This window comes from Ostrinia nubilalis, chromosome 2 (assembly GCF_963855985.1).
Source record: "Ostrinia nubilalis chromosome 2, ilOstNubi1.1, whole genome shotgun sequence".
NCBI classification, from domain to species: Eukaryota; Metazoa; Arthropoda; class Insecta; order Lepidoptera; family Crambidae; genus Ostrinia; species Ostrinia nubilalis.
Window position 1 is genome coordinate 8,955,916 of NC_087089.1, and position 23,426 is coordinate 8,979,341.

At 34.2% G+C, this 23,426-nt stretch overlaps 1 protein-coding gene across 1 annotated transcript in view; it reads left to right on the forward strand.

The window, feature by feature from the left end:
- Nucleotides 1-5,317: 5,317 nt before the first annotated feature.
- Nucleotides 5,318-23,426, forward strand: part of LOC135082217 (ATP-binding cassette subfamily C member 4) — a 38,983-nt gene continuing 20,874 nt past the window's right edge. Inside the window, exon 1 of the mRNA XM_063976985.1 lies at nt 5,318-5,739. Coding sequence (XP_063833055.1) covers nt 5,519-5,739 — 221 coding nt within the window. The 5' untranslated portion in view covers nt 5,318-5,518. The remainder of the gene's footprint in view (nt 5,740-23,426) is intronic.

Below are 23,426 nucleotides of genomic sequence, written 5' to 3' on the forward strand. Positions count from 1 at the left end.
ATTTTTTTGACAATGACGTAAAAGACTTTTTAAAATGATCTTGCAGGCTTGCAAGAATTTGTAGAACTGCCATTCATTATTTCATAAACAATACGAAGAGTGGAGACTGTAGGTGAAAAGGAGTAGGTATTAAATTCTTCGACATACCAAACTTCAGTCTCCTAATTTTTAATTTATATAGAGCTACAAAATTGGAAATGACAAAGTAGGGATTAAATGTAAAATAATAAGGATAAGTTCTAGACTCGAGTATTTCGAAAAACGCGGTAGAGCTGTAATTAGGGTTCATTCCAGAATTTAAAGAAAGTTGCACAACTAGACCTAAGAATATCACATCATGAGCCAAGCTCGTTCCACCGGTTAGCTAGAGGTAAAGCTATTTATAAAGTTATACCACCACTTCTACGGGTATATCTTTATGTTTGGGTAATTTATATAATAGTGTACATGCCCAGTGTTTCCTGAGATACGAGTAACTTGCTGAGTAATGATTGCAATTTTAATCGCAGCAATCGTGCCAAATTTCAACATCGTTTGGCTAGACATTTATTTTTGCAATCCGCATGTAAAACCTGTGTTCAATAATCATCATCACACCAGATTGGAAACTTGATACGCTATATACAGCTAACATTCTCTACCTAGATCCAAAAATATCTGGAGAAAAGTTAATTTTGAGCCGCGGCTCCGCTTGTATTTTCATCACACAAACGAAGTTTTCTCATTCCTCAGATCGGTTAAAAACGGTGTGGTGCAAGTTCCACTTTGAACCTCCACTCTTTGTTTAAAACATGCTCTTAAAAAGGTTTGTAGATTATTATTTAACCTTAATATTAAACTATTTTTTAACGAATGCGATAGTAGGTTTTAGCAGCTAGTACAAAAACAAATCCCACACAAACAAATTGATTGGTCTAAAAACATGTATGTCACCGGTCACGCGCTTCACGCACACATCAACTGCGTACACACGAGTACCTGCGTACATCGAGTGAGGTCCGTCGCAATGCAAACGCACCTAGATGCAATGAACTGAAGATAAAAAGTGAAAGAGATAACAGCCGCGGGCGCTGCGCCGGCGCCGGTGCCCGCCGCCGCTAACGGTCCGGACCTTACAAGTTTAGCCATTGTAGGAGACGATGCTATTATTAAATCAGGCTCCGAGGAGCCAGTCTAAGAACTTTTATGGCATCCACGCATAAAACGCGCTGGCATGGGATAAAAAGCAACCTATTAATATCTACTCTACACTAGCTAGGGGAACCGCGCGCAAAACGATCCCCGTTAAGAGTTGAAGGATTTTAAATTTTATCTATCACACTATATTATGATACATAGTATATATTATAAATAAAAGTAATTACTATCTCTTCCTAAATATTTTATAGTTTTTCGACCACTGATCTTCTGCATTTCATTTGTGGCTTTATCACCAACTTCGAAAAAAGGTGGAAGTCTTTACAAAGGTCAGATAATTTAAAAATAATCATGTCCTAAAAAGTAGCCTCATCTTCTCGTGTTTTGAATTCAGTTAATAGGTACTTATTAAAATACCTAAGGATACCGAGAGCTTTTAATATCAAGCTTTCCTGGAGCTTATAAGTATAATTTTACCTCTACGGTCTATTTTGAACAGCTCTCCCCGCAGATTAGCACTATATGGGCATACGAGTAGACTCTACTACTTACTTGTGGTTATTTTTATAGAAATGAGGAATAGCTAGCTACTTATTCATGCGTCCGTTTCTTTTTTGCTGCTATTGTAGATCGTGGCTTGAACCTTTAACAGAAATAAGCCTTTGATATATCGTTTTAAACTGTTCTGTACACTAGCTGTGTGCAATAATTAGTCGTTAATCATGAAATATATATTTAAATCTGTTACCAATTTTCTCAGGAAAAGGTGACCTTTAACTCTGATAGTCCAAAATATGAAAAATATTTTCCTAGAAAATAAACTTACTGCGTTTCTTATGATAGGTAGAGAACGATTTGAACTCGAAGAAAGAAGTTACTTATTCCAATTTTTATAAGGTATGTGCTTGGGGTATGTGATACCTTTTTGTGATGGAAAACCATAATTATTATTTTGACCAATTTCTATTTCTACTGGAGGATTGGTTATTTTGAGAAAAATAAAGAAATATTAATCATAATTATAACCTATGCCCCTTTAGGTAGTACGAGTATTTGAGTTCTCCTAATCACCATGCCAACGTGCTAAAATTAAAATGTGCCTTATCTGCGACGCCAACCTTGGCAAACATCACATTAAAGCTCATGAAGGATGCAGTAACACTTGAACCAATTACTCCATAGCTACTTACCATAGCAATGATAATTATAATGGCGCCAACCTCTCATTTTTACGTTATTATTGAAATGACACAAACACATTAAGAACAGATTAGAAGAGCAAAAAAGGAAGATTTTGATAAAAATTCGACAGATAATATGGTGATATTGTTAGGATATTGTATCAAATATTTCCATAGATGGCAATACATTATGAATATAAAATGGAAACTTTAAATAGTTATTATTGAGCCCTAACTAAAGCTTTACGATTCTTATTTCTAGGAATCCACTTAAGCTAACGCTGACGTCAACGAAGTTATTTATAAAACGTAATAAGTAGTACATTGCTCAATTTAATTCTACAAATACCTACCTATCAAAGACCGAGTTCGTGGATATTGATGAAAATCATAAACACAGACCTTCTCGAACTTTCCAGACTTGTTTCGCGCTGATGTCCCGCAGAGGGCGAAGTTTGTGTCAATCAATCTGTAACAAACAAAACAAAAACAACTGAATTGCAAATATAATTCAGATAGTATATCGAGGGCGATGTTAATCAAAGATCCGTTATTTGAGGATAGTAGGTATACGATGCCTCTGGTTTTTTCCAGTTGGATTGATTGTGTCAATGCGGCCGAGGAGCGCGCGAGAGCACTCGTGGGGGCACAGAAAGCGCCCACTTGCTCAAACAAACAATTCGCGAAGGCCCGCGGACGATCTTGTTTACCTCTAAGTGCGAGTTATGACCAACCACACATTTGGCTGAACTAACATGATTTATGAATCATTAACATTTTTATTACATCGTTTAGGTGGTTAACATGTTTTGCAGTTATCGGCTCTTTTGTTGCAACTTTTTTCTTTTTAACCGGTTTATTTATTTTTAGAAGCGTCATTACTCATTGAGGGTGAGGTGCCTGCCCTGCTGTGGTCGTATAATATTTTACTCGTACTTATTTTACCTTTTAAATTAGTCTGGATGCTTATGAAGGAGTTAACTAATTGCATCAATAATTATTTATCAGTTATCCTTTAAATCCATTTGTATCATTATGACTCTATCAATCTTAGCCGTTACGAGATATCGCCATAATTTAGAACAATTTACAATCGTGAATATCTGAATCACCAACCAAATTGTGTAAAGGCAAAAATTAAACATTTTAGTAAATACTGACGACGTACTTCTAGCTAAGCACTGTGACATCTCATACGGTTGTTATAGAATCCATTTTGCAGCAAAAATATGTGCCCCGATACGCTGTAGACTGTAGTACAAGTTGGTAGCTGTCGAAGGAAGTGAGGGACGCGTTACAAAACGATCGGACATCATGCGGCTGTCAATAGACATATAGAATTGGTATTGGTTGGTATTGTGCGGCATTGTGGCACCAGACTGATGGCCCCTCCGCCCGCCGCACACTACAATGACCACACAAGATCACACGCCACCGGAAAATGCAAGTACTACCGTCCTATTACATCGTCAATCATCCTCCGACATACAATGTAGCGGGCTACATCTTCATATGGATCTGGAAACGTCTTGAAAATACATTTTCAGGACTTCATCCTACTTATTACACTCGTTGTAAAGTAGGTAACTAAATGTTAACTACAAATAATGGTCAATTGTTGTCCCTGCAATAATTTTAAAATATTCTTATGATGTTTCATAAAAAAGTAAGTTTATAGTTGAGTATTCTCAAGTAAATGACCATTTTAAGTTTTTGTCAGTCCTGGCCAGTCTTGACACAAGTTTTTAGCTGAGCTACATTGACACTTCAAGATTTTATTTACTTTATTCGTTATATTTGCGGTCACGTGATCGCGTTCACTGCAAAAGAGTTCAAGGAAAACAACTGTACAACCAAATTCTTCAAAAATACGGCGTTGAACATAATATTAAACTTTGTACTGCCCAATTAAATTGTATAACGACTAAAAATTAGTGGTCTTTGACAGTATCTTTCTTATCTCGGACTGAGCTTTAGGATCTGCCTTTTCATCAATCGTATGGGTTGTTGTAACTTATAAGTTCTGATGTTCTGACTGCTTCTTTAGGCGCCTGATAAGTCCTGATGTCAACTTCGGCGCCATTGGCATCTGACGACTTAGTATAAATGGACCAACGTGCTTTCTAAAGACGAAAATCATAATTATTTTTGGACAATTCGGTTGATACACAACTGTTAATCACAAAGTGATTTCTTTCTAAACTTTCTAAGAAAGGAAAGAAACGGATGGGCGATTCTTCTGGTGTTTTAGATGTTAATAAGCGATGGTTAACCCTCCATAATGTAGATCCGTTCATGTAAAAAATTAAAGTTGCGGCCAATGTTGCATGAAATCATGAAATTAACAACAATTTAATATACCTACTTACCTACAGTAAAAAAAACATGCGATTATGGCGAAGAGGTTTTTCTATTTGTCAGATAACACAGAAATACCTAGATACAAATCAACCAAAATAAAACAAACAAACCTGTTCAGCAAAAAAGGTAAAGGTATTGTAACAGCTGAGAGCTTCCTTCAATTGTTCACCAGTGTAGATACACAATAGAAATACATTTTAATTTATTTAATGAGATAAAGTTATTAATGAGGATTAAATGCATTTCATTGGATCTTATAGGAATCAATATTTCATTGTTTACCTTTTATTACTAACCCATTTCTTTCTCTGATTTTTTCTTTAACTACTTACTCAACTTTCGCTCCATCTAAATCCACCTACCTAAAATCGATTGTGGTAATCGATTTTTAATTAGATAATCTTCCATGTCACTTGTCAATTAGTAGGTACTCTGCCGAAAACATTATCAAAATGACTAACGCCAATAGCATATGAAGGTTTGATTAGTAATAGGTATTTACTACTAGTGAATACCCGAACTAGCAGAGAGGGTCTAATTAACAAGGCTGTAAGGGGTATGAGACGCAGCGGAGAAGAAGACCACAGTACCATCACAGTGTTGTTAGTCGCTTCATATAAACTAACAGCAGCACGCGGCACTCAGTAGGACGACAGTTTGCGCTTGCTTCGCACATAGCTCGTGAGCGCACGCGCGAACACCGCACGGCGACTGCGCCTCGACAGTGGTTACAGTATTACAATAAAAATGTTGATCTGTTAAATTAATTTGAGTGTTTAAAATAGACAGTTACAGTTTTGTTATTAGTTTATTTTTTGTAATTTAAAAAAACTGACAAAATGGTTAGTGGAAAGGATCCCAGCGACCTGAAAAAGATTCCGCCGAAGGAGCGGGAAAAGAAAACTAACAACTACATGCGGGCGAATTTTCTGTCGCGGTCATGGTTCGTTTGGATGATGCCGACGTTCTGGCGAGGGTTCAAGCGAGACCTGTACGATGCTGACCTCACCAAGCCTAAAGACAACCACCTCTCTGACAAACTGGGAGATCGCCTGGAAAAGTAAGTGAAGCTTTTTATAAATAACGCAATAAATGTTCATGATAGAGACATTTTTGAAAGAATCTGCTCTGAAATTGAAGTAATAATTTTAATGTAAAATTAAATAATTTTAAAATTACTGTAATACGTTTTCGCATATTTTAAAATTAATTTTACTAAATACAAGAATTTAATTGGGAAGATACTACATCATTTTGACTGACCTTTAACTTTTCAAGGCAGTGCGCGCAAATAAAATGACAACTTGAACAGTAAGTTTGCTTATTATGGATGTAGAATACCTGAGACACTGCCTGAAGGCATAATATTCTCACACAACTATCTTAGAATTTTCCAAACAATTTCGCATATCCCTTCACTGAAAGAATCCTTCTATAATAAAGATAAATATTTTCGAGGGTAGGTAATCAGTCGTATAATTTTAAAACTTGCAGAACCGGTTAAATGCAACCAGCAGTTAATTTCCAGCATACAATTAGGTATAATATCCGCCAATATATACCAAAACTGGTTCAATATATTTTCAAAGATATCTGTAATTTATCAAACTCTCATTTACGTAGCTATGTAAGTGTAAGTGATTGAAAAATACTAACTCCTGCATAACCTGCTAAGTACTTGTGAGTATGTAATTAATTATAGTACTAGTAATAATGCTTTCGACTTCGTATGCGTAGAAATCGTTTCCAAACAAGCAACAGTAATCTTTTTTATATTGTTAGGATTCCGTACTCTCTTGAAAACGCGTAAACGTAAAGACAAACATTCTAAAAACTATATTTTTAGACTCTACTAAATACACTCGAGCTTTTATTATGGGCATAGCAAACGCATGATGCTTGTAATATATTTTGCAAATAAACTTATAAATCACGATATACATAGAGTCACAAGCACAGCTCCTATCATCATATCGAGTGTACTTGTAATGTACCCACTTGCATACTTGGGTATGTCCCACTTTTTAACATTGGAGAGCCAGTAGAGTGCGTCATGTGACCAGAATTCAAAACCAGATTTTACCCGTCTTAATTTTGACAAGTAAACATCGATGATAGAAATATGACCCCAATTAATAAGCTGACTTATTATTTTGTTCAGGCGTGATCGTGAGAATTACAATAAAGTTCAAGCCTTTGTGTAATTAACAAGTTCTTTTTCAAACAATGGAAATTTTATACTATAAAATAATTATCATGAATAAAATACAAAAAGTACCGTTTAAAACTAGGTAATTTGTGTTAAATATCTTGTAGATAAATAATCATTGTTTAACATTTTATTAAACATAAAATCCATAAAACGCTTAGTGCTTTTATGACCCACGAAGTCATATTAAACGACAAAGCTTTTATAAACCTATTGGTTACTATAACTATATTATGCTTTATTCGCCAATAAATATGTCACAATCGTATTCTTATGGGTGCCATTCCACCGGTATTGAGGCTGGCCAGTAAACTTCTGAGTAAGCAGGTATAAATAATTAATTTAGCTTCTCAAGAAAACGTTCCTAAGCACTACGAGGAAATAAGACATCTATACTTATAATAAATCTGTAGAGAGGTCAATTCTGTACATTAAATATATTTTCAAAATAACTATCAGGGGGTGATTAATGATCGATACTGATGCCAAAAATGCAATCAGTAAAATTTTTGTCTGTCTGTCTGTCTGTATGTTCCTTATAGAAACAAAAACTACTCGACGGATTTTAACGAAACTTAATACAATTATTCTTCATACTCCTGGGCAGGTTATAGGATACTTAAGAATTCCCACGGGAACGGGAATTAGCGGGAAAATCCTTTTGTATGAAAAATCTAAACCGCTTAAGTTAGACGCTTGAAATTTGGCATGCAGGTACCTTAGTAAATTTAAAGCTTAGTTACAACAGGATATTGCAAAATTCCCACGGGAACGGGAGTTAGTGGGAAAAAACATTTGTATGAAAAAATCTAAACCGCATAAGATAGACTCTTGAAATTTGGCGTGCAGGTATCTTAGTAAACTTAAAGCTTAGTTACAACAGGATATTGCAAAATTCCTACGGGAACGGGAGTTAGCGGGAAAAACATTTGTATGAAAAAATCTAAACCGCGTAAGATAGACTCTTGAAATTTGGCATGCAAGTACCTTAGTAAACTTAAAGCTTAGTTACAACAGGATATTGCAAAATTCCCACGGGAACGGGAGTTAGCGGGAAAAAACATTTGTATGAAAAAATCTAAACCGCGTAAGATAGAGGCTTGAAATTTGGCATGCAGGTACCTTAGTAAACTTAAAGCTTAGTTACAACAGGATATTGCAAAATTCCCACGGGAACGGGAGTTAGCGGGAAAAAAAATTGTATGAAAAAATCTGAACCGCGTAAATAGATGAAGGGGGGGTAAAACGAGATCCACGCGTACGAAGTCGCGGGCGGCCGCTAGTTAACCATATAATTGTAAGTACGCTATAGGGAAACTTAATCAATTTAAATCATATGCGAACATTTATTATAAAATCACAGTGAAGCCTGTATTATGATACAATCAAAACGATTAAAACTCAAGAAAATATGTTTAATGCCTTTTATGTAATTACAAGACAGAATCTATGCTTGAAATGTTAAACTTTAATACGTACGAGTAAAAAGAGCCTGAGAGCCTACTCGTATTAAACTTTTTGTAGTAATTTAACGCATGTTATTGTTCGCTAGTGTTAATCGGGCTTTAATTTCAATTATCTTTTAACATCACGAGAACAACGACGGGTTAAAATGAGGATAATTTTTAGAAGCCTATTATTCTTATTTAAAAATGATCATTTTTCCATTAAATAACTTCTTCTATCTATTAGAAGTAGGAATTAATCTTATAAATACTACATAAACATTTATTATGAGTCATTCTAAGTCACATCCGATCTGTGGTTAATTAACAAAATTGAGTGATAACTTTACGAAATATTCTTGAAAGAGATTATTAGCTCTCGTCTAGCCTATAATTATGTTTGATATTACTGTGCCTATGTACAGTTAGCGTTAAATATTTCGTAACACCCAAAGTGGTCAAAAAGTTGATAACTCAACCTTATTCCAATTGTAACAAAGACGTGTTTTGAACTTATTGGCTACTTTGGATGTCACGAACTATTTGACGCTGTCTGTACTCAGATACTATTATAGAAAACAAGACTTTAATATAATTTGATTCTGATTAGTACCCGCGTGTTTGACTGATTGATTATTACCCGCCTAATCATAGACCAACTTTATAGACAAAGGTATTTTAAGGTCGTAACTACCAACCACCAGTTCTCATTGAACACTCATGATTGTCCTGGTAAATAATCATAAAAATCTTATGATTGCATGGTTGTATATCCTTATGTATTATTATCCAATGCTCAATTGATAATCGTATCTAGATTTGTTTCAACTTTAATCATATGTTCGTTATAGGTAACTATTTGTAAACAGGTAGAGTCTAATATCTTTTACAAAATTGGACGCAAAAATAGGGTCTGAAGAGACTATTACAGACTCTGAAACAGCAATGTACTAAATGTATTCTCCCAAATATGAGTAAGTACTTAATAACCAGTAATCTAACTAAAATGTAAGTGCAAGTTGCTTAATGATATGCCCTAACTCAGTACTTACATTACAAATTGCAATAAGTTAATCCTTCTGGTCGTTAGAGTCCATATTTAGTTATGAAAGTTAAGATAATTACATGTGTACTTATTACTACTAGCTACTAGATACATTCACCCTACAGCTAGGCGTAGAAAGCTGGCGCCATGCTAGGGTTCCACTAAAGCTTGTATGTAAACCGATTTCTACAAAATAAAATTAATGTTTATTTATCTAGAGTTCCATGGCCAAGGGTTTCAACGGGTCCCTGTTAATGTACACTTCACTGTATCTGACTTTCTTCTCTGGTAGTTCTCAGTTAGAATTTTCACACGTGCTTAGCCGAACAGATCACACAAAACTATAATCGATATAAGGCAACACAGCTTCGATTTTTAACGCGGTTATCGCGAAGCGCTAGGAATAGCACAGTCATTAGCTCGGAATGCTGAAATCTATTTTCGGAGTCAGGTAATCCGTCGGCTGTGCAGCCTCCCTAGATTTATCTTGTGCCGTCACAGGCAAGTTATTTGCGAGGCTCCACCGGTAATGAGCGAGTAACGATAATGACGCCGGAGTATGCGGCTAGTCTGAATCGCCAGGATGTTTACAAATTGGTTTAGGATTTGCCACACTGGATGTGTTCTGCGGTGAGGTGAACGCAGCCCGCACCATGTATGAACAACATTGTCGGTCTCTTTTGTATTGATGCGAGCAAAGAACGCAAACCGCACCGCTGACAGATTGTAATATCACGACACGACCGCGGACAGATTATTTTGCCCGGACCACTAACCGTTGCCCTGACCGACAATGTTGTTCATACGTCATACTTGATGCGGTCTGCGTTCACTTTGACCTGACCGGTGACCTCAGAACGCATCCAATTGAAAATTCTTTAACTTGTGAACGTAAAAGCTGATGTCAGAACGACCTCAAAAATATTCGCGTCATAAACAAATGCTGGTGGCACTCACGAACTATTAATAAGGAACTACAAAGTGGTGATCCATCACTTTTTTTGCATATCAGCAGTTTGTGACCCATTTTCCGGTTCGCAATCAAAACAATGCACTACTTAGCTACTTTCTAGAAATATTCTAGGTTTAAAATGTTGTTCTATTGTCTTGAAAGAAAAATAGTCCTGTCATTTCTGGTGTCTAATGTTTTTTTTACCTTCAACTAACAAAAACTTTAAGTATCAGTTATACTCAAACTTCCTTGTGTGCTTTTTTGCATGCCGGTTCTTACTTGCGTCTTACATTATTCAAATTATATTTGCAACGTTCATTATCATATAAAATATACCCATTTGCGGTTTTAATTAGTTTTTTAATCACAAAATACTAGTTTTCCAAGTATACTGGACAAAGTGCATTAGAATGTGTGAATGTGTTCAAGTGCACAGTTATAAATACAATGTTAAACGCCATTTAATGTGTTTGGTTAGATCAATAAAATCATGTATTAAATTAGTAGGTACATAATCATAATTTTGAAATAATCTTGCAAATATATACATAGTTCCAAGTCTCACGGAAAGATAATATTTTTAAGCAAGAGACATAATATTATGTATAAAACACAATACAAAAGCTCTCCCTGTTTTTCAGTGAAATTTCTTAGAGTAAACCATTTTTTCCGATGTAAATAATTATTAATTAAAAAAATAATTTTGGTTGGCAAAATTCAATGTGAAGGTGGTTAACAAAAGTAATTTCTAAGATAATTGGAAAAATTGTTCAAAAACGTTGCATCTACGAGTACCTATACAAGTATGTAGAGTTTCTTTATCAAAAACGCTAGCAACAGACCTAAGAGATATCCACTCGTAGTGTGATGTTGAGTTCTAATCAGATCTGATATTGAATACAGGTCGTGTTTTAAGCTAATTTAAATGACTAATCCTAATGGAAACCTTGTTTTAATCTATAATTTATTAATATTCGTTTAAAGTTGAATCAACCAATGCAATAAAGAGCCATGTGCCTTTTTTGCAGCTACTCAATTAGTTAGATAAGCTCTAGCTGTAGTTGACAGGACACTAGGTACGTGCTTAAGTTGTAAATAGCTTCTTTTTTCAATGATTTATGTAATCTAACGCCCGTATTCACAAACATTACTATAAGGTCTCACAGTGCACGTGGACACACAGCGTGACACACGAACCAATCACAGAGCTCTATTTAACGCTGTGTGTTCGATTTGCTGCTTCACTTAAGCAAGCATCTTTTGTGAATACGGACGTAACATTATCTGTTTGCACGATTCATTTCGCTGTTTCTATGATGCATTTCCTTTTCTTTTTATTCCAAAAAGTAATTTATTATCTTAATGCGATATCTATAACTATAGGAGTCACTGTTAACAAAAAATATGTCATTAGATGGAGGAAAGAAAAATATTTAAATATTAGCCCATTTAGAAGCGATATCACGCATTACGCAATAATTACGATGAAAACAAATTGTGACAGATGAAAATCGTCATCTCTATCAAATGGCCTGTAATGATTCATTGATGTCTTGGGTTATTTATTTGATGATTATACAAACGTTATTTTATACGAATTGATGATTATATTTTAAAAATCAATTATGTTAATGACAAAAGATTTGAAGCGTGTTGCTTAATGCGCGTTTGGAAATAACTGTGGACAGTTTCCAATCTTTAAAGTTAATTTTTTGGAAATCTTTTTCCTTGCAAATAAGAAAGGAAATCATACAAGAACCTATGTAATTATATCTTAAGGTACTTGAGACAGTTAATTCTAATATAGGCAAAGCTCAATCTACTAGAGCTACTAGACTATTGTGGTGAGCTCACTCGTGACAAGCATATTTAGCTTATTGCGAGGGGCTAACGGGACTAATAATTTTAAAAAAACTTAAGTATGTTTGAAATTCGAATAGACCCCGCAAAACTGGATCGCCGTGGGAACGAACCCTTACTCTACCCTATCAAATCTGAATTCATCTCTCGTGAATGATTCCGGTCATTCTCACGATTAGGCGTTCTCAGCCTAATTACCATATCATTTTTGAAATTTGGCTTAATTGACTTAAACGCATTTAAATATGAAACACATGAAAAGTACGAATTTAACAATCGTTAAGGCGTCAAATTATTCCAAGCGGTTTTCGCGTAAATGAGACCCAAAAATTTTATGGTCACGGTAATTAGATAAGGCTAATACTTAATCTAACGGTAATTAGAAAAAATATGTAAAATAGCAAGAAAACAATATCTTGCATTGATAAATTTGTATATAGCGTCATAAAAAACGCTGTAGGTACACTTAATAACCCTTTGAAAAAAGGAAAACACTCATTTCTATTATTTATTGTATCAAGATATTTTCAGTATACTGCAATAATTGAGGCTATAACAGGAACACTTAGTTTCGGCCAGAAGGGGCTACGTGTCACATTTCATCAGAATCTTAAACATCATTTATTTGATTTCAATGTGGTACAAACGAGTTACAGTACAGAGATCTCACAAATTTGATTTTTCGGATATGCATAATACCGAAAAATTAATTAATGATTTAAGTGATTTTTCCTCTTTTTAATCTATCTGCGATCAGCCATCACCCATTATCAGATTAAATTGAATTTGTAATAATGACAGTTCCAGCTCAGCATATCCCATGATTTGTCACCTCGATTCTTTTACAATAATTTTTAGATTGATGCTATTCCCTTTCTCCTGAGCCTAAATGCAGAATTCTTAGAATTTAGAAGGGATGCAGCAAATAGATTGCATGAAGCTCTAGTCTTTGGTTGTAAGCTTTACAGGATTTTCCACACCCTCTTTGACGTTTGGTATCACTTCACTGGACTTTATAAACCAAGGTGCACAGCTCAAGATTTTTAAAACTTTATTTTGAAAACGTTAAAGTATTTCTACATTTGGGATCCATTTGTATATAGTTTGTTCTCCAAGCTTCTTCTGTCCAGTACCCATTGCATATCACGAAGTTTTTTCTATGCATAACAAAGCAGGTAGGATGCAGTTTAGGATGGTACAAAGTGCCTATACACTCTTGCCTTGAAAAGTCCCATTGTCTGTTGATTTGTTCTCTTTTGTTCTTAATGTGATCACGCCAGGTAAGTGTTACTGTTGGAAAATCTCATCTTCTTAGGGCAAAGGTATTATGGATAGATGTTAATGGTATTATATTAGAATTAATTAATGATTTAAGATGTTAATATCAATTATACTAATAGTAAAAATAAATATCTGGTACGAGACATGTTTCATGCAGGGGTGACATCTCCTGGCCATCAGAAAGCCCCGATTTCACTCCAGGTAACTTATTTTTATGGGGTCACCTTAGGGGTTAAAATATACTCTTAAATCCAACAACCATGCAGCAACTGAAGCTGAACATTCGTCATGAAATCGAATCTATTTCGAGGTTACTCTAACGAAAGTTTTTTAAAATTTTGATTGTCAGATTGGAAGAAAAGTCCGTACAGTTGTTATGCGAAAGTGTAGGTATATTTCATATTTTATCATCATACTTATTCAATCGTGAGTGCAATTTGTAGGTAATAATTTCATACAACGGTGATTATAAATATACGGTAATTAGTACATGGAAATTATAAAACGATAGTTTATCTTCAAAATTTCCAAAATCTTCAGCGTATGCAAATACTGTCTTACTACAACGTATGAAGGCTAAAGTACTGAATCTATTTAAATTAACAACGTGGATCTACCTTCAAAAATCGAGTATAAAAATAAGGACATGGTAAATAGAAAAATTAAAAACCAAAGATATGGTAATTATACTCTTACGCAATTCATCGACGGTACGCCAACGCAATAGACGTCTACTTGCTAACAGGTTTTAGAACTAACTAAGGGCTCGCGCCGCGCGCGTAAATGATGTGTCAAATATTATTATTTAGGCTTGTGTGCCCAAAAACAGAAAACGTCACGGGAATTAGGACTTTCGCTCGGACAAGCAGTTTTTTAATTCTAATTATTTACAGAATGGTTCTATTGAATAGATATTTTGCTATGCGTAAGACAATCTTTTGTACTCTTTAAAATGTTGAATGGAGTGAACCAAATCTATACGACATAAAAATTACAGCCAAGTTTTAACATTAAGTCGGTGTGCGGACGCGTAACGGTAATTAGAGAACAGAGGTTCATGAAATTAATTAAGTCACAAATACTTAAAATAGAGGCCTATGATTTAATGCACAACTGGATGGGGTTGTTAAGTAACATATAAAAATACTTGCATGTCTCTAATTTGTCATTTTTAACGATTTAACAGCCCGGACACGCAAAAACTAGCTCATCTGAGAATGGCCGATTCATCATAACCTTAGTAAATGGCATGAATGGCAATTGCATTTATGCCACTTGCGATCAACAACAATAGGAAACGCTGTAGTGACGTCATTGTACAGCATTTCGAAATGTTTACTTACAGTTAGTAGAGCTTCTGTTATTTTTCTTTGAAACTGCCTGAATCTATTTTAACAAAGTGCAGGTACAGACAGATGCTAATTAGTTTGCTTATTGCACCTTTTGTTCAGCTTTATAGCAATTAGGAAGTAATATAAGCATAATATTCGTAATAAATATTTTACTACGAGTATTGTTTGCTCTAAAATACAAATGCCTGCATGGAACGTTGTTAAGAGTATGTATTATTTTTATTCAAATTAATTTCCTATGCACAGCATGATGACTCACTCACAACATCATAATATTAAGTTGACTTTGAACAAATTACTTAGGTACTTACATGGACTCCTAAACAGTTTTTTCAGAATACTGCGACAAATAATATAATTCAAATTAGCTTCTAGACTTTTTAGATTTTATATCTGTAGATTTTGTATAAAATAACATTCCCCACTTATCCCACGGATTGATCCCAAATTTTCTCAGAATAGAAACCTCCTGACAATAATTACAAAATCACAAAAATACTCAGATAAATTGGTAGAGTTCTCAAGTGATGTTCAGCTTGTGACAATTTGGCTTTATTTATTAAGTTTTAGGTGAGAATTGATTTTTCTAACCGTAAAAGATGTTATTTTATATAACGTTGAAAATAAGGCTGAACATTGCTATCCTTGCTTATCCTCGAACGCACGTCTGCGTTCGTATGTAGGCATAGGCCGGTTTCGCATCATCATCCATTACGGCATTTCATATTTTACATCACATTAAAATACTCTTAAAATATGTCTGCAATAATTCTATACTTAGAATGTACCTACAAAGGTAACTGTGTGTAAAACAAATAATGGCTTTTAAGAAATATATTTAACTATTCATTGTGTATTTATCCGCCGCTTACAAGTTTTTGAAGTCAAGCAAATTAGGATCATTTGCATGCTTTAGAAGCGTGTATTTCATTAGAATTCTAATCCACATGCGAAATCACACAAATCGTGTTACGATGCATAATCCAAAACAATACGTGAATAATAAATCCAACTGCTTCAAATACTCATCTCCTACAATAGCTTATCCTCCTTATCTAGCTATCAAATATTTTTCAACAGAACATTCCATTTATTTTCGAAAAAAAAGGTTCAAAACGTTATTAATAACAATTTACCCACACATTCCTATTAACAGCATTCCATAAAGGTAAAGAGCGCTCAAATTTATTTATTTACTTTAATACTGGTCATGCTTAAATAACGTGCCTTCAAATCCAAGAACGCCCTAAGAATACCTACGAGTTTGCTGCGAACAGCTTGACAAACGGCGCTACTTCGCACTTCATTGCTTGCCGATAAATTGGTGATAATAAACTGGTAAAACAGATGATACCATACCACTGTTTATTCCGCTCGTCGCGATACTTAGAACTGGAGACAAACACCACCAAATAAGAATATTTTATGACAACATTGTTAAAACAAACAAATCGATTTCCCAAAATGCAATTATATCCTACTTCCTACAAAATTCGCGAGTGCTTATGAATTTGATAAAATTGACAGAACTTTAATACCTGCCACTTAGCATTCATTCTTTGTTTGATGATGACTGGAATTATGTCATGTAACCTTTAGTTACCTTTAGAGGCAATTAATAAGAAAATATATCAAACGTTAGCTTTTGCTTTCATTTAATGTAGACTATACAAGTCAACAAGTACTGAAAATGCGAGCCTCAAACTCCCTTTAGTTCCAAGGAAACATCTGACTGCATAAAAACTGTACAAGTTAAAGTAGTATCCTGTTTAATTCAGACGTTCGTTCCGCGTAATTGTGATTGGGTACGTACACGCTCATTGGGTAATGTGCTCGGTGACGGCACTTCGATAGTCCAGCAACACAGGAACCTTTCATTAGCCAATTTAACATCCAACTTGAGACTTTGGACTCGTATGACAAGGCACATCACTAATGTGGAAACGTTCCGCTGCGGCTTTTCCATGACAAACATTTCGTCAAAGCGAGACCTTATCCGAAGTACTTGCCGTCGTCAATATAGTTACGCAATATAAACAATATTCACTATTAGTGACTGGTTTTGGGTTCTTGAAAAAGAAAACAATATGAGAAAGGGCCCTATGACTTTTGTCGTTGGGGTTTTTCGCTTTTTTTATTCATCGCCAGTTCACGAAAATATCGCTTACAGCAAACAAAAAACACTTGCGCATGCGCTTTATGTTGTTTCATTTATGGAATCATTAAGTTAAAACTTTTTGCTAAATTAGCACTGAAAATACAAAGGAAAATACCAGCGATACTTAAATTACTTAATAAGAGTCACTACACCTTGGCTTACAAAAAAGTTATAGACAATGACATACAATTACAATGAACTTACTCGTGCCTAAATCTCCAACATTGCTTACATTTCTGTTTTCTTACGGTAAAATCAAGTTTATTAATGACTAATATTTATGTCAATATGTCCTATGAGTATTTCAAATGTGTTCTAATATAGTGTTAAAAGAGTCACAAAATATGCTAATGATATTAAAATGTGAATGATTACGGCATCAATGGCGTGAAAACGATTTATAGTTTGTTTACGTTTTTGGCTATTTTTAAATGGAGACTTTACACTTTGAAATCAGTATATTGAGGCGTATCTAATTTTTGATAGGACATTAATCGACTTTAATCTATTAATTATAGACGTTTTAAACGGTACAACCAGTTCTACGTGACACTCGCATACAAAGAACATTTACGGGATTAGTAATATTATATCACTACTAAAAGGCTCATAATAAAACAACTAAATATGCTTGAAATTCAACACTCACAATATCCTTGTTAAGTTAATTTTTGATACTTAGTGCTTTTATAAAAAAAAATCTTGATTAATTTGACTAAATGCACGCGAAGAAAATATTAGCCGCACGCATCGCCTGTTGCTGCGGGTACTGTCACAAAGGTCTCCACACTTCTAGAATCAGTGCGAATGGGAAGTACTAATAAAGGCGATCGCAAGCCTTGTTAATGTTACTCATTGTGTGCATATACATTCGACCGTATTTTCTTAAATCTTACTCACCATTTACGCATAGCAGTGACACTCATGATGCCAATTTTTCTATTAAAGCCAATTTGATAATGCTATGACGAGATGCGGTGCAATTTTTTGACATGTTGTTGATGTGCTGTGAAAGTCATTATACAAAAACTAGGTCACGAGGAAAAAAAGATATAAATGTTTTGTTCGAAATATATACGAGTATTATGTAGTATTGTAGTTTAGTAAAACATAATATTTAATTGGCCTAAATTGTTTCTGATCATGCAAGGGTTTACGCAAGGCGAACAATAATGAGGTGTCACGACTGCAGCTCAATGCAAGGTTGTGTGTGCGTTGCACAGCGTCGGTGCATCATCTTCATGCAATTATTTATATTGCATGCTGTCGCACGGTAGTCGTTGACCCTACGGCAGCCGCGACTCGGAGCCCTATGATTTAACATTTATTTCAGTTGTTTATTTTAAATAACATTGATTGTTTATTAATTTACAATATTTATTTATAAGCTCTTATTCTATTAGTTAATTCCCATTTAAGGTTTTACCAATTACTAACTCTTTGTAGAACAAGATTAAAAATTAGTGTAACGTAGTACTTATTATTCTGAAGTGTAACTAATAATTATACTCGTATTATTTCTTAAAAAAAATTGTTGATAATCCCGTAATGGCAATCCTACTTTTTACTCTAAAATAGTTATAGGTTTCTTTACGGTAAGTAGTACCGACCCTTTTAATGTTGACAACGTTCAGAAATAAATTAATCCATTATCTAATTAAATAATGTAAATTGCTCTTCTGGTTATCTCAACTTCCGAGTGTTGTGGAGGAAGTTAATTTTATTGTTTATACCAAAGGAAACATTACAAACATTAACGCATTACATGTCTAATAATTGTCGTCTAAGAGGCAGGATCACTTGATCCTAACAATAAACCGAATAGCTGTTACAGTTTCTGTGTTACATTTCGATGTTGATTCGTATGAGCACCAGATTTTAGGATTTTTACTTATTATGAGTTTTTAGGTAAAAACAGTAACACTCTATCAGTCCTTTAAATACGAAGCAGCATCTCTGTGTTTACAGGAGAGATACATAAAGCTATAATTAGTTTATTTCGCCAAGTAGATCCCACTAAATACTGTGATGTCCCTACTGTTACAGAATCTGACCCCTGTTTTTAGAGGAGTCAAAAACTTTCACTGTCCCTCCCTCGTGTTCATCAAAAACTCACAATTTCATACTTTTACCACTTTTACGATCGATTTAAGATTCCCGTTGCATTCTGTTTACATGCCAATTGCATTTCAACCCATCCATACCGCGATTCAAACCAGATAACACCGTTAATTTGGAGAGATCAGAGAAATACCGTTCTCAAGACCAGTTAATATATTTTAAGTCGCGGTATATGAGCTAAGGTCACTGATAAAGGGATTCACCATAACCACGGATATGCAGTCGGACTGGCCGAGCCAGTGTCGCACTTTGGCCTTCAAACAAAACAAGTTCTTTTATACTTACATCCTCCTTACTAATATAGTCACTTCATTTCACAAAAAGGACGCCTTTCAAGCGCTTTACGTGCGTATAAAGATAAGTTGAATGTTTATGTGCCTATTTGGAAAGAAAAAGGAAATTAGGTACAACCTTGTATTATAATGATGTTGCTTTTTAATTTGGAGTCATATCATTGAGGCAGGGCTCTACCTTAAAATACGTGTACCTCTATACTATGTAAAAACTCGTAGTTTTTTTTTATATTATGGAAGTAATCATTTAACTGTACAAATTATTTGAGTAGATTTAACTTTTAGGTTACACGAACGACCCTTTGTGCAAAATTATGTAAAAAATTTGGAAAATATTTAAGTTCTTTACTCGAAAAAAATTAACTAGCTAATAAGCTGGTCTATTCTAGTAGATAGATGCTTTAACCGCCTACAGCCAATAAATAGGCATATAAAGGATACACTTCAGCTTCAATTGCAGTATAATTTGAAATTGTGTAAAACAGCTTATTCGTCACACCAAAATAAGGACAAGGCGATGAAACCATCGGATGCAATCGCTCGTAGCAATCAGCCGAGTTGTTTAAACTTGGCACTCACTTTATTGCATGCATTGTCGTGATAAGTATGTTATAGCCCTACTTAAGGAACGCCTTATATGTTTTTGACATTTCGTACGTGGTCAATGTTGGTGGAATTATACTCAAATACTCGCACTGTAGCTAAGTCCTAAAATGTACAGTAAAATAAAAAAAAACATGTGTATGGCTTTTACAAACTAAAACTCTATTCATCGTGTTATTAATATGTATAGTACCGATACAGTTATGAATATGATCCCACATAGAAATTGGTCAGGTATTGAAATGTTTGATCATCGATTTAACACATCCATATTAATTGTGCTCTAATTTTAGATTTTAAATAGGCAGTTAAACATAGCAAATTGATTACTTTGGAAATGGTGAAAAGCAGTTTATTTTTATTAAGATTTAAAAGAGTAGAATATAAAACATTTTTGCCATAAAATCCAATAAGTAACTTAATAAAAACACATTCTTTTTTCCCATTTATTTGAGCCATTCACCCCTATATTAATTTTTAGGACTTGATCAACCGCATAATTGCGTTGGCTGACACGCACAGTCGCACATAAGTTAATAATGGATTCAGAAATTATGGTTATTATACAAATAGACAAGAAAAATTGGTTGTTAATTTGCATTATCGATTGGAGACGGTGAAGACACAGAATCGGCTGCGGCTGCGCGGTATCTACGAGAAATATGTATTTATTATGATCATTAACGAACATAACACTACACTTTCACTCATTCAATATTAACATACGATGTCCTTAATTATTTCGTGCTTATGAATAATTTCACATCGAATTCGGGAGCTTTTACCTTTTGGTGCTATACTCGTAGCATAGTTAACAAAGTTGTTATACTTATTACCTTTTAATGCTGTTCTTTTTAGTGTAAACTAAAAAGAACTCTTCTGGGTCTAATTTAATCTAATATGTATTATTTTGAAATGTGTATTTACATACACACTTTAAAATTAGACCCAGAAGAGAGCTTGCAAAGACTCTACTTTTAAAATCAACGAACTCTTTAATCCCCAAACGATTAATTAAAATCAATAATTTCAATCAAAATTTGAAAGTTTTGTATGTAAATTATTTAATTTAATTTATTTTCTCTACGAAACTCGCGTCAGAAAAGGGCTTTAATCCAAAGACAAACAGGTTATAATTTGATAACGAATTGATGTATCTTCCAAAACCGGAAGACGGATGCTCTACCGTAGTACGTGACACTCCATGGTACCTACAGCTACAGTCAATGATATTTAATTTATTAAAGATTAAATTAATTTACAATGTTGATCTGGTTGGTGATTCACTAACCTGTAATGAAGGAGCAGGTTTATTATCAAGGTTGATGCAGTATCTTTTAGTGCGTTATTGTTATAAAACTGTTATAATGTTCCAACTACAAGAAAGAATAAAGACTGCGTACGAAATAAAGGTAAAAAAAAGTAGTAGAGCCCACAATGAAAAATTAGTGGAAACAAAATTGAAATTGAAAGAGATATCACAAAAATCTATAACTTTGATTTTGTAATCCTTGCCAAATCATTCATCATTTCGTGGAATTCTCACTTCAATTATTTACCAACCAATCAAAGGTATTATAAAGAATCACTTTAATAAATAATTTATCAACGTTACTTAGAGTTCTATAGTAAATATTTGTAAATGTAGTTCCAACGTAGTATTAAATAATAATTTCATTAATAATATTGATAACGTGATCAGATGATGAAACTTATTCTCATAGGGCACAATATTTTACCTGGTGTAGGTACTAAATATCGATTTAATAGCAATTATAGCTTAATTGATTGCGTGATTTACAGTTTGATGAATGGTGACGACCTAAAATTCTAGAAAATTGTTGGACAGAAATTTTTGACGCGTCAGATTATTAAAAAAAAAGTATTATCTAATTAAGATTTTCTTTTATAATTTATTATTTCAAATATAATTTTCTTCATTTTAACATAATTCTAATTATTATTCACGCTACAATATTGAAAATACTCGTAGTAAGAGTTTAGAACACTTCTAAAAGTTCTTTTCAAGTTATTCACAAAAAATGCTTTATTTAATCAGTTGGTCTATAGAAAGAAGATTGTATCACTATTTAATGAAACACTATTGATTATATTTTCAGTGCTTACAAATACAAATATTAGTATTGTTACTGAAAATCGTTTGTACCTAGCAAATGACTATTTATTTATAGCATAACATAAGCACAATGCGAACATAAAAATCTACGTATTTTATTCCCAAGAAGAGACAGACGCTCTCGCGGCCTCGACAATCTTGACGTTTTATTTGGGCGCCGCGACAATGCAATGCGGTGAGCGTCTGTAACCAGAGCCGGTTAGCAGCTAGCAGCTAAATACACGTTAGGTTGCAGCTACTTCTCACAACCACGCCAGCCTGTTTTATAAACAACGTCACGATAGCCATCCATCCGTAAAGCCGTGGCCAAACTGGTTGCTGTTGTCTTGCATTTAACACCCAAGTTCTTTTGAAAAACATGCCAAAATCGAATTATGCTCGGGTGCAGAGTTCCATACAATTTCACGTCGCATTTTGTGCTAAGTATAGCCCGACCGGGAACATAAAAACCCTCGCCATGTTGCGGAAAACTAATGGTAGGTACTAATTTCTTTTAATGGCAACAGTAACTGAAAACTTCAATGACATGTCACCTTGCACGTCAGTCTATTGCTGTCAAAGTGTAAACAAACTTTATTTTAAATGTGCGCAATTTATTTTGTGAATTAAATTGCTAAAATCTTTTTATTGTCGTGAAAGAAAAGTGGTTCACAATGTGTTAAAGTATTTGTCGAAGAGAAATACTAAGGGTTCCGCCAATATTTTCATTGATTAATGTTTCCACCAAAGGTTGTCAAATTGACTGACATGTTTATCGTATAGTACAGTCCACTATGAAAATTAGCTGTGTTCAACTACCTATTTTAAAGTTTTTTGTCACTTTCTAAGTGTTGAATTTTATGGAATTGGGAAAGAAGTACCGAGTTTGAAGCGTTCATGAGCAGACATTGCATTTGATTATTCATGTACTGAATTTGATTATTGATGAATAATAAAATAAATCCTACTAGCTCGATTCATGATTTCATTTAATTTATTTAAACCAGGTTACCTATAATAATATTTTTTCGTTAATTTATGAAAATATCAAATTAGCCCGTAATCCTGAATCCTGATACATAAAGTTAGCCTATTAATTTAACACAGGTACGACTGTACTCAGTGTTGCACTATCAAATGCAATTGACGCGCCTCTATGCCAGGGTTTTTATGTTCCTGGTCAGGCTATAATTACTTTATCCTTAAAACTTTTCATACTAAAACAACAACGAAACTGGCACAGCGCTTTTCAAGAATCACAACTTTTTGGCAGAGCTTCCTTGTATTTTCATTTCCGCTAACAATCTCGTTC